The sequence below is a fragment of the Haliotis cracherodii genome, unplaced genomic scaffold (assembly GCF_022045235.1).
Source record: "Haliotis cracherodii isolate W230 unplaced genomic scaffold, xgHalCrac1.p SCAF_5, whole genome shotgun sequence".
Classification (NCBI taxonomy): domain Eukaryota; kingdom Metazoa; phylum Mollusca; class Gastropoda; order Lepetellida; family Haliotidae; genus Haliotis; species Haliotis cracherodii.
The window spans coordinates 48,193,691-48,205,208 of NW_027266308.1; the positions used below are offsets into that span (position 1 = coordinate 48,193,691).

The 11,518-nt window shown below is 41.3% G+C and overlaps 1 protein-coding gene across 1 annotated transcript; it reads right to left on the reverse strand.

Moving 5' to 3' along the window:
• Window positions 1–1,393: 1,393 nt before the first annotated feature.
• LOC139442091 (dual specificity protein phosphatase 10-like) lies at window positions 1,394–11,050 on the reverse strand. Its single transcript, XM_071222876.1, has 4 exons — window positions 10,170–11,050; window positions 8,284–8,445; window positions 6,579–6,764; window positions 1,394–3,133 (listed from the first exon to the last, which is right to left on the reverse strand). The coding sequence occupies exons 1-4, from the start codon at window positions 10,816–10,818 to the stop codon at window positions 2,868–2,870; spliced, it is 1,263 nt and encodes a 420-aa protein (XP_071078977.1). The 5' UTR covers window positions 10,819–11,050; the 3' UTR covers window positions 1,394–2,867.
• Window positions 11,051–11,518: the final 468 nt, after the last annotated feature.

Here is an 11,518-nt window from a genome sequence, read left to right on the forward strand (position 1 = left end):
GTGTGTAGTAATTAATGTATTATTCGCCTGCGTAACGGGTAACTCACAATGCGTCGTTTGTTCTCTTGTGTCTGAAACAATCAGTTCATGAAATGTGGGGATTAACCCTGGGCGTGGTATCTACAGTACATGCAGGGCTGAGGGTATGTGTATGTGGGTAATCGGGAACCCAGTGTTTTCCTCCCTTCAGGATCCTGGAGTAGAGCAGGACCACATATCGCATGATTATCCTCCCCTGGGATTCCGGAGTAGAATAGGACCCTACATTCCATGCGTGTCCTCCTTTGGGATTCTGAAGTAGAATAGGACCCCATATTGCATGATTGTCCTCCCTTCAGAATTCTGGAGGAGAATAGGACCCCACATCTCATGATTGTCCACCCTTGGGATTCCAGAATAGAAGAGGACCTTATATCGCATGATTGTCTTCCCTGAGGATTCTGGAGTAGAATAGGACCCAATTTCGCATGATTGTCCTCGATAAGGATTCTGGGGTAGAATAGGACCCCATATCGCATGATTGTCCTCCCATTAGGATTCTGGTGTAGAAAAGGACCATGTCTCCTCAAGGGAATGGGATTCTTGGACTGTAGTGATATCCAGCATATTGTCTGAAGCTATCAGATCAGCTCAATAGATCACCAGTACACACGCTTGTCTATCCATGAGCTTTCATGGCCTGTAAGGGTCTCCACTACCTCTAACTCATCTACCCATTGCGATTCCTGGGAAGAACAGATCCCGAGTACCCTATGCTTGTTTGATCAAAACGGGATCAGTTGTTGCTGACTGCGGTGTTAAACAACATTCACTCCCGTGTGTGTTCATCTCAGAACTGTAAAGTTCTTACCTGCTTTGGAGAATACCGTAAATCAATGAAAAGACGCCCGGGGGTCTATTTACAATGCCTAACACCGGGAAGGGTGTGTGTGTGTGTTCTATTCAAGTCAGGCGTTTATTTGTTAAACTACGGTGGGACGAATATGGGAAGTGTAATTTAAATAATGTGTATATAGTTTACATTTTATATGATAACGACTTTCGTTTCAATATCAATTTTGAGTATCTGACTGTAAAGGAATATATGTTTAGAGAGTTTGATCCAGCGAGTATGCAAGGCAGGCGTCAGTTCAGGGATTTACGGTAGTAAAGACCTTTGTGGAATTGGCTTTATATATTTCCATGTGTTCGGAATCAAATCCAGTGACAGAACGAACGCATCGGTTGCTCGAGTGCCCCTTGGCCGAAAACTAATTATGTAAACCTCTTGGCTTCACAACAGTCTTGAAAGGGTGGTTTCACGACTGGTGGGGTTTCGCTGTAAAATTCACTTAAGCAATATATTCTTCACATTTATTGCTCATTGGCGAGGATATAAGACAAACACACTGAATAAATTTTAAAAAGTGAGTTTTTATTCTCAATACATTGTATTCATATTTGTTTTGGTAGCTCTCCGTCACATACGTATCATACACTCCTACCAAACAGCTGACTACGATCCACCTTCCCTCAACTCTCATTGGCTGAGGGAACATAACCATATCTAACAACGTCCACTGATTGGTCAAACTGAACGTCAATCAAATACCATGACAGAAATATTGCACAACAAAATGTTCCTTTGGCAACACTGTATAAATACAGAGACGTCTAGTAGTGTTCTATGTCCTAGGTGTCTCCATCGGCGATTCTTGCCGACGGTTGCCGATGATTACCGACACCGCCGACTGCTATGATGTTGCCAATTGTGTTAAGGAATGATACATACTTGGTAGTACAAAATAAATTATAAATAAATACTGAAATAATTTAGTGAATTTATATACAACACAGTTTCAACGGCATTGTGACATGTTCTTTCTGCATAGGTACGATCGAGTACTTATGAAATGTACAATAGTTTTTGATGACTACATGCATGTGAGTCAGGTATTCTAAGGCATTGGTGGTGAAATGAACATGAGTGATAGATGATATCAGTCAAACTGTCACCCTGACGTCCCCGGACACTCCCCGACCTCCCCACGTTGTAACAATGATAAGATCCGGTGGGTGGCGAGAAGCGCCGGGGGATGGGGCGTTGTAACCGTTTCAGAAAACATCAAAACCAACGGATTACGAACAGCACCATTGAAATGGAACAAAATACACATCTAACACATAAAAAAAGATTCTTTCTCTCAGTTCTGTTTTTTGTCGAGGTAGTAGATTTAAGAGTTCGATACGGCTAAAGACTCACAAGACATTCTCACTTACTTACTGGAATGACAATACGCAACACAGGTGTTAACGAATAGTGGTGGATGACGATATGACACTGACGCGATGGGTGAACAACCGCGAATATTTCGTACTAGAACTGTATGCTTTTACTACAACGTGGATCTCAAAGGCTACCGCCATCTTACAAGGTAGAACCCGGAACCGGAAGTTCGTGACTAGTTACAAAATGGCCGACGTGGTACATCCGGTCACAAATGCATGCCCGTGGAAGAGTTCAAATGCCCCCAGGGCACGAAGACACAAGTGTTCAATGCTATCATGCGTTGCACTCTTTCAACTTTGGTCCGTGGGATGTTTCCGAGCACGTGAAGATGAGATTCAATCTCGGATCATTTGGCAGGCTTTATTTTGATGGGTAAAGTTGCATTGATGACTTGACTTAGAATGAACGGTCGTCCGTCCGTCCCTCGTTCTTTTGGGTGCGAGGCTAGAGAGGAGAAAGGCACGGTTCGACCTCAGATCAGACGCTGTCCCCATGACAACCGATGAGACGCTGTCGCCATGACAACCGGAATGTTAGCACAAGGTGTCTCTGATTCAAAACCTTTCACAACGTCTATGGGTGAAGAAGTCATTCATTATCACACAGTGCTTTCTACGCCCTGAAGTTTGGGCTGGAGTACCCTCGGCGTTTCCCCAAGGTTCAAGTCTCTTTCAAACTCCATCAACTGTCCCATGAAGTTAAAGTTCGGGGATATAATAATGCGCTTCCCTTTGACGTATTTGTAAGCGTCTGTCATCGTCATCTTCGTATGCTTGAGAATGTAAGCGATAGTGATGGTGGCTGACCGTGACACGCCTGCGTGACAGTGGATGAGTACGTGACCGCCTGTCTGCCGACAATCATCTGAAAAATAAATTTTGAAAATTAACATATGATTCACAACGAGATAACAAAATCATACTAAAATTCTTAATCAGTAAAACATTAAGCAAAACAGGTCTTCATTTTAACATAGAAAACATCAAATCGTTGATTTTCATATAAATAATAACTTGAAAAATTATTTTTTTTAAATCTGTATATATATATATGACGATGAATCACCAGACAAACATAGCCATCCGGCTATGTCTCTATGGTAACATCTATTTCTGGTATATATGTAGCTGTGGTGATCTCATAAACGTTTTTTCAGTCAATTAATCCCGTGTAAACTGCAATAAGCAAGGCGAGCACTTGAACGTGTAATCACACCGTCCCATGTCAATGTGTCACACGATAAACACACGAACGGAGCTAAGTTTGAGCTCCCTAATGTCAAGCGGTGTAAGGAGCTTAAGTCGGATGCGCAAAACTGGACTGCTTGCTGTCAAAACCAATTAGCAGTGACGCGTGACTCACGACATGGTGAAGCGGATTTCAAGGGGACCAGCTGATGGCTTATTATGATCGATAGCAGTTAATCATATGAAGACTAGTCAAAATATTGATATATGCTATGAAGATACAGAAACTGCTACAATGAACCAATAAGATTATATTACAAATAATAAATAATAATTCATTTTTTTGCCTAGAAATTAAAAACTGAAATGTACTTCAATAACATGAGACACATACAAGGTAAGAATTTCGCATAATGTTTTCCTACAAACTTCGAAATGGCGTGCAAATATCCTCATCTAGACTTGTAAATTCGCGATGAAAGCTTAATGAGATCGATCAAATAAATGTTTATTAAATCTCACACGCTATCTGACTGGACAACAATACGTTGCTCGTGGATGCATCGATAAACACGAATAAATTGAGTTTCACATTTCAATGGCAATTGTTAGTCGTCACATACATTGTACGTGCCATGGGACACATTTTACCAGTTTCAAGTGTGGTGTAATGTGTTCTGTGCCCAGGTCTGACTCACGGCACCTCCATGGTTAGCACTGTTGCAGCCTTCGCAACAACAAACGGTAAAGAACGAGATCTATTTGCTCACATGTTTCCTGTTAATATTTATTTCCGCGTTACTTGCATAACAAATCATACCTAACTCCACAAAACATGTTTAAAATTTAAATGTTATATTGAACACGCGTACGAATGCGGAAACGAAAATTCAATATACTTTTTAAGTCCGGTTTCAAACAATTTAGTTATGATCTAAAGCATCAGTCGCATTTCTTGGTCACTCCCTTTGACAAAGCTTGTTGGAAAGCTTTTTTATACTTTCTGTTTGTGTTTGCTTTTAACACGGCACATCCTTTGCGTCGCATTTTTATTACAGCATTTGCTATTTAAGACATGCTCCCCTGTTGGTGTTGAGGCGCGGCGGTGCCTGTGCCCTCCTTCGGTAAACCTCTCTAATTCGGCGAGGTGCTGTTGTTTAATCGATAGCACACCTGAATTGAACAAAGACTCTGGTCCCGCCACAGAGATGCAAACCCTCATCCTTCCCGTGAGTCATGAAGCGATGGGTTGTCACCTCTAACTCTCCCCTCCCAACAAAACGTTGAGCGACCATCTGTCTCAAACCAAAGCCCGGATAATTAGACAACATCCCCTCTCTACCCCTCGCACGTGGTCTCCATGGCAACATATCCATAACGATGACTCACTCTACCTGAGAACCAAAGCGATAATGCAAATCTATAACGCGCGCGTGCACCCCCAGCACAGGTAACTGAGGCTTTTGTTGGTCGCTAGAGTCGCTAGGCTGCCTCACTGACTGTACTGTAAATACCTTTCAGCGAGTGTGTTCAATATTAGCCCCATTCGGCAGGACAAGGTGATGAAAACTAATAGCTAACCCGCGTGAAATGTACACGTATCTTTGTGTTTACAACATCGCTTCATGACAATCCTTTGATGTTTCCGATAAAGTATCCCCGAACGATCTTTTAATTTGTGTTAGTATTCCCAAGTGCAATTCAGCGGAAGACGCTGATGATTTAGCTTCGCTGCTCTTTTGCTCTTTTCACAACCAAATGATTGCATCATGTAATTGTTTTCACGGCTACAATCTAATACGTGAGATTATTTGACGATACGTTCAACACATAAAATCAATCAAGCCAATTTGCAATAGACCTGGCCTTCACACGCAGAGCATTTGGACGTGATGACAGTCATATAGCTTTGATGATGTTTCAAATCTGGTAATTGACTAAGGATTCGGACGAGCGATTTTGACAGGTGGTGTAGCAACTCCCGAAAAAACCAGTGATTTTTACGCTCGAGTGAGTTTCACGTAAGGGTGGGGTTCAAGATTTCCAACGATGGCGAGGTGAATGAGTCAATGATGGGCGTTGACATGACGTCCGCATTGTAACTCACGCATAGTTACAAGTGCATCAACTAATCTCACAACGTAAATAAATCACAACTATTTAGTTAATAGTCCAATGTTGTTCTTTTCCAATTTTAATTATTTACAATTCAATCGATCAATTTTGTATTTTTCCAATATTAATCATTTACGATGTATCAGTCTAATTTTGTACTATTCCAATTTACTTATTTACGATGTAATAGTCTAGTTTTGTACCATTCCAATTTTAATTAATTACGATGTAATAATCCAATTTTGCACTATTCTAATTTAAATTATTTTCCATTTTTTTTTATTATCTTAAAACAACATGTAAAACCACAACGATCTATCATTTGAACCGACTTGGATATTTGAAGGGCCATTGAGAATACGCTGAGCCATTATCTCTTGTATTTAACATAAGCATATTCCTACTTGTCAAACCCGCCACCTATTACAATACCGCTGGGATGCTCGTGTCAGGATGATGACGAAATATCTGCATTGCCTTTTCAGATCCCATTCTTTATCATTCAACGCGACTTCAAGTTTTAACACCAAAAAAATCACGAAATTGCAGGGGTTTTCCGTGTAATCCGCTTGTTTCCGCTGTCCAATTTGCTGCCAGAATCGATCTGATTTGACAGCCCGGAAATCCCCGAGAGTCCCCGAGGATTACCGATGACTTCGCGCTCATCCACTGCCTAACTGGCACACAATAATATTGAATCACCACTAAGAACATGGTCAAACAATCCACTCCGTCATACACTAGCTCCATCTCTGATTACAACCGAGAGCCTGTTTGATCAAAGCACGCGAAATTCCTCAATTATGCAGATAAAGCATTTGATCTCATTTCCTTCCTCTGGAGTTGTGAGCTTAATGCCGTTAAATCTATCATTCAAGTAACACCGAACATCATTTTGGTAATAAACTGTTTGTTATGTAAATAATCTATTTCCGTCATTATCATTAACAAAACTAACAAGTGCTCGCCTTGAATTAATCTGATCGGATTTCTAAACAAACACTTACCTATAAATTCTAATGCTTCTTCAAAATACTGTTTGAGGTTTTGTTGGCCACTATCGGAGGCCGGAATTCGCTTGTATTTGATTCCCTGTTTTTCATAATAAAGAGGCACATGTGACGTCACGTTGAGAACATGGGTAATACGATGGGAACGTAGCCTGTCCAAGCTGGCAGCATCTCGTTCGTTTCCTGAAACAAAGCAAAAACAAATATTGAACATTGCCAACATTGATACTAAACTCACACCCTTTTACACTTCTTTTCGCCAGTGCAGTGTCCCAAACTAATTTTTATCTCTTGATACTGCGTCAGTGCAAAGCATTCATTTCCGTTTCAGTGGATACAATGAAACTCTTAACTCCACGTTTTTTCCCCAAAAGAGGAAAAAAATTCAAGAAACCATTTTTTTTATTTGTCGACAACTATTTTAAAAGCAACCTCTTACCTAGTCGTGATAAACAAACACTACTCCTATTCGTCTACATTTCTCCTATATCTCGAACAGACAAGGTATCGAAAGACGATCCATGTTGTACAACCCTCAAAAGGAGCGATGATTGATAGCGGGCAATAGAGCTTATCTCGATGACTAAGCACGCACATGGTCCAGTACAAAGAGCTGACCAGGCGATGACCACGGGACGGCCGAGATAGAAGAAAGAGGGTCGGAATGTTAACAACACCCAAGATCCTAACGGTCCAGCGTAGGGTGAATCATCGGCTTGATATGCTAGTAATTACCCAAGCGTAATTAAAGGACAAGGGGTTGCCTGTATATCCGCCATATGTAATTCAGACCGGATGTGTGAAAATATTTTAATTTGAAATAATAGAGAGCAGTATTGGGTGATCCCCATCTTCGGTACGGCGAGTGATGGAACTTATAAGACAAAACGACAGTCTCCTTTAGTTTCAGACGTAGTATGCTCAAGGTGTATCCTGTTTTTAAACAAAGGAATGTGAATATTTTACACAGTCCCGGAGAGATTATTCAGAATATACGATGGATCCTGTTGATTTTGACACGAGTCGTGTGCCACTGCATGACGCAGTTCCCGTTAGTATACAAGGTACTCTTCATCTTAAGGAAGTTCGCGAATACGACACCAAACATCCGCATTTTTCCAAACTAAATCATTAAATTAATTAAGACTAAAAGTCAAACTCATGTTTCAAATATTTCGTTTGAACCTTCCTCTTTGGCGCCAGGAAAACAAAAGACAATGGGCCTACACTTCATTAAGTCACTGAAGGGGTGAATCATCTCCCCTCCTCACAGCCTTCTTTGTTTGGGAGGGGAGACCATCCCGAGCCCCTGCGAGGCAACTTGTCCCTCGCAATCCCAGCATCCATGAGATTGAAGCTCGGTTAAAGTTCCTCAAGCAAAGCTACAAACTTATTTTAAAACTTCTTGAAGGAGAACGGACTTTATCCATATGACGATTCTCATTGATACAAGACTTAAACAAATATTTTCTAAAGAAAGAAACATACACGTCCTGTTAACTGTATAACTTGTAACAGGCTGGACAACAAATTCCAACAAAGGGATTGGTTGTTATACACTCGACATTTCATAGGGACATCATATCACTCTGAGCTAATTACTTAGATGTATGTCTAAAGAAAACCTAGCCTAGCATGTCTTTCAAACGTTGTGTAGTATGTTTTAACTTCATAGTAAGTAAAAGTAGCAATATATGCTTACCTAGATATAGAAATGGCAGAACTTGTGATGCTACTGCAGCTTCGATCTCTGCCGCGGATTCGGTGAGGTGATTGGTTGGGCTGTATAGAGGACGATGGTAGTCACACTGGACCACGCTGTCACAGAGGTCTCCATGCTTTGTACTGAAATCTTTCAATCCCCCTGAAACAAAAAATCAGATAATTACACATTGAAAATAAAAAAACAACAAACTTATACCTTATTTGAAAGCCTTATATAAATTTGTGTTTCAAAAATTGAATAATCACATTTACGTAAATTGTAAATTTACAGTAGGAAATGAACTTATTTGCCTTTACAGAAACACGCCCATGTGCCTTATACTCTATATGTCATAGACGCGTATGATCATGACAGTTTGATCGCATGCCAGACACTTTTAGTGATATCATTAAGACAAATTTGCTCGACACGATCCGGACCCGATAGGAAACGAGTTAACTGTACCTAACATCCCCGTGTCAAAATTGCCACATGCAAAATCTCGTAGTCAAGGATTCTTGCGGTCTGGCCCTGAAAACCGACACCAATTCAAGTCGAGCTTGTGATAAGGAGGACACTTATCCAAGAAAAAAAAGAGAGGAACGCGACTTCAGGCAATCTACACTGACTGTATACTCGGCAATGTGTTATATACACATGCTGGGTGAGTCACGGCCACCATAGAGGGAGTTCATGAACTTCCCAGGAAACACTGGGCCTAACACATGGGCCTAAATGCGGCTTCGGCGTGAGCCCCTCGATAAGAGAAAATTATTTCCGTGGAATTTAGAAAGTATATCATGTGGGGTGCAAGCGGAAAGGATCTGGGTTCAAGTTTATGTTTCCCACATGTGGCAATTCCACAAACCATTGTGTTGCTTGCCACAATATTGTGTTGCAAACTGTTTCAATTTTTTAATTCCCGATGCACTTCCCAAATGCATGTGTTTGGAAACAAAGACCTCTTAAAAGTTTGGAATCACCGAGTAAATGTGTCCAAGTTATGCAACAACTGAAGTAAAAGTGCTTACTGAAGTAAATGAGATAATAAAGACCACAAATTAAATTTGAAGTAAGCTGAGATAAATTTAAAGATAATTTCATTCCGAATTCAAATGTATTCTTAAATGCATTAGCGACAGGCCCGCTTCCTGCCCGAGCTAATGTATTCTATACATAATGTTCAGATGACAATCTTATTATTCACCTTAACCTTTTACAAACTGGCCAACTGCTTCATGCCCTCTGAAATTAACCACATTAAACCGAGCGCTATCAAGCGCAAGGAAGCTATTATGCAACAGCTGTCTTTGAGGTAGATAGGCATTGATCGTGTACTCTCACCGCCTATCCGTAATGTATCACAGCCCTGAGCAATATAATCAACATAAACACCAATATTCTCAAGGTCCATCCCAGCCAAATATTCTGGACATTCGGTGATTAATCAGATATTTTATTTGAGGACGTCTCGAAATGAAACACTCATTGTTTGGGTTTGCCAACGGAAAACAACATTGGTAAACAAACAAGGCTCTCTCGCTGTTCTCTGTACAAGCGGCGATGACTCATCGCGAAATTAGGTCAGCGCTCTAGATTGGACTGGTGTCGGCGCTGACTAAGATCCGAGATACGTCGGCTATTTCTACTCGGTGTGATGATTAGGAAAGAAATTGACATGAAATGTACACTTACATATGTCGTAAATTTCGAAATTGACATGAAACGTACAAGTTCAGTGTCACATGTTGCCTGTGTGAAGGTGTCGCGGGAAGCAGGAAGCACAGGTGTGTTCAAGGCGTAGGGTGACAGGCGACACATGGCCTATTGTATCGGACGGAAAACTTTTCAGAGTTGAATAGGAAAATTAATTTAACGCTTACCTTTCAACACAAACGTTTCCCTTCCTTCTCGATGAAGCGACGTAAGCACGTAATGTAGAGCATTGTCAGTCGTGATATCACGTAAGTCATTAGTTTGTTCATCATACAAGACAACCTCCTTGGGAATTTTTTTATTGAGGATATCTTTCCCCTCTTTCGTCGTCACTAAATCCGACACAGATATTTTCCCCTGTTGTAGCCTCTTTTTACTGAATCTATCCGAACAGCTGATGTTGACCGCTCCGTGAATATGGCTCAGATTAAAAGCTAAGAATGGTCGACAGTCTAGTACTAACACTGGCTTGGATTTGGTCAGTTTGGAGGCGAGTTCGTGGGGAAGTATTGTCCGTGCAGGAATACTAGTCTTGTTCAAAGACAACGCACTGGTCAAAGAACATGTAGCAAAAGACATGGATTCGAACTTGCACTTTTTAGGCATGTGGTAATCGTCCCGATCCCCCGTTGATCCCCCAAGTCGTGAAAAGTCCAATTTTAAACCAATTCTCCTCCTATCTGGAAGATTGTGATCCGGAAAAGCGATGCTGCTTGGTGCTAGCACATCGACATCCCCTGATTCAGGCATCGGTGAGTCTGTGAAACTATACACAAATAATCCTTCTTTAATCCAACGGAGCCAAGACCATAACATGGGCTTCACGATCAGCTGACGTGGGCACTCACAAACACTCTTTCACACAAGCGCTCGGTAACTAATACAACAAGCAAATGCGAGTGTTTCTACCCTCGGTCGCTATATAACCATTCCGTGGAAAGTCACTGTTAAATCATCACTCTGAATAAAACAGCTGGTCTGAGTCACACACACACAGTGACTGTTTCTCCGCGTATGAGCGAGTGTGCTTCGTTTACATGAATGAGCGATATATAAGCGACGGCCTGACTCCTAGCGGCGAAACAGTTAAGCTGGGCTCCGTCTCGACATGTCGTAAATATGCGCATGCTGACCATGCGCGGAGCGAGCCGGGAACCAGCTTACGAATCAGAGGGATGATGTCATGTTCGGTTATAAATAGAACTGAGGGGAATTATGATTTCTGCGTATCGGTCGTTTCCGCGATGACTCGGTTATCTCCGTCTGATCTGTCACTGTCATACAACTCGTTGCCAGGCGTGTTTGTGATGGAACATATGAGTTGAGTGTCGCAGTTGAATATTGCTTGATGAATCAAGGTTTACTTGTGTCGCTGTTGACTACCGTTAGACGTTGTCAGCAAATGTCTTTCAGAAAAAAAAATAATATAACAAAAAATAATAACACTAGCCTAATTGACTGTGCCAGGATCACCCAAACCCTCTGCTGTAATTATTTATTTTAATCTGGATATAAT

Bases quoted from the DNA above. Each gene is read 5' to 3' on its own strand.
- LOC139442091 (XM_071222876.1), bottom strand. From the start codon at position 10,818: ATGTTATGGTCTTGGCTCCGTTGGATTAAAGAAGGATTATTTGTGTAT. The intron at 8,446-10,169 runs GTAAGCGTTAAA...TTTTTGTTTCAG, and splicing joins GGAAACGTTTGTGTTGAAAG to GGGGATTGAAAGATTTCAGT. The intron at 3,134-6,578 runs GTAAGTGTTTGT...TTTATTTTTCAG, and splicing joins AGAAGCATTAGAATTTATAG to ATGATTGTCGGCAGACAGGC.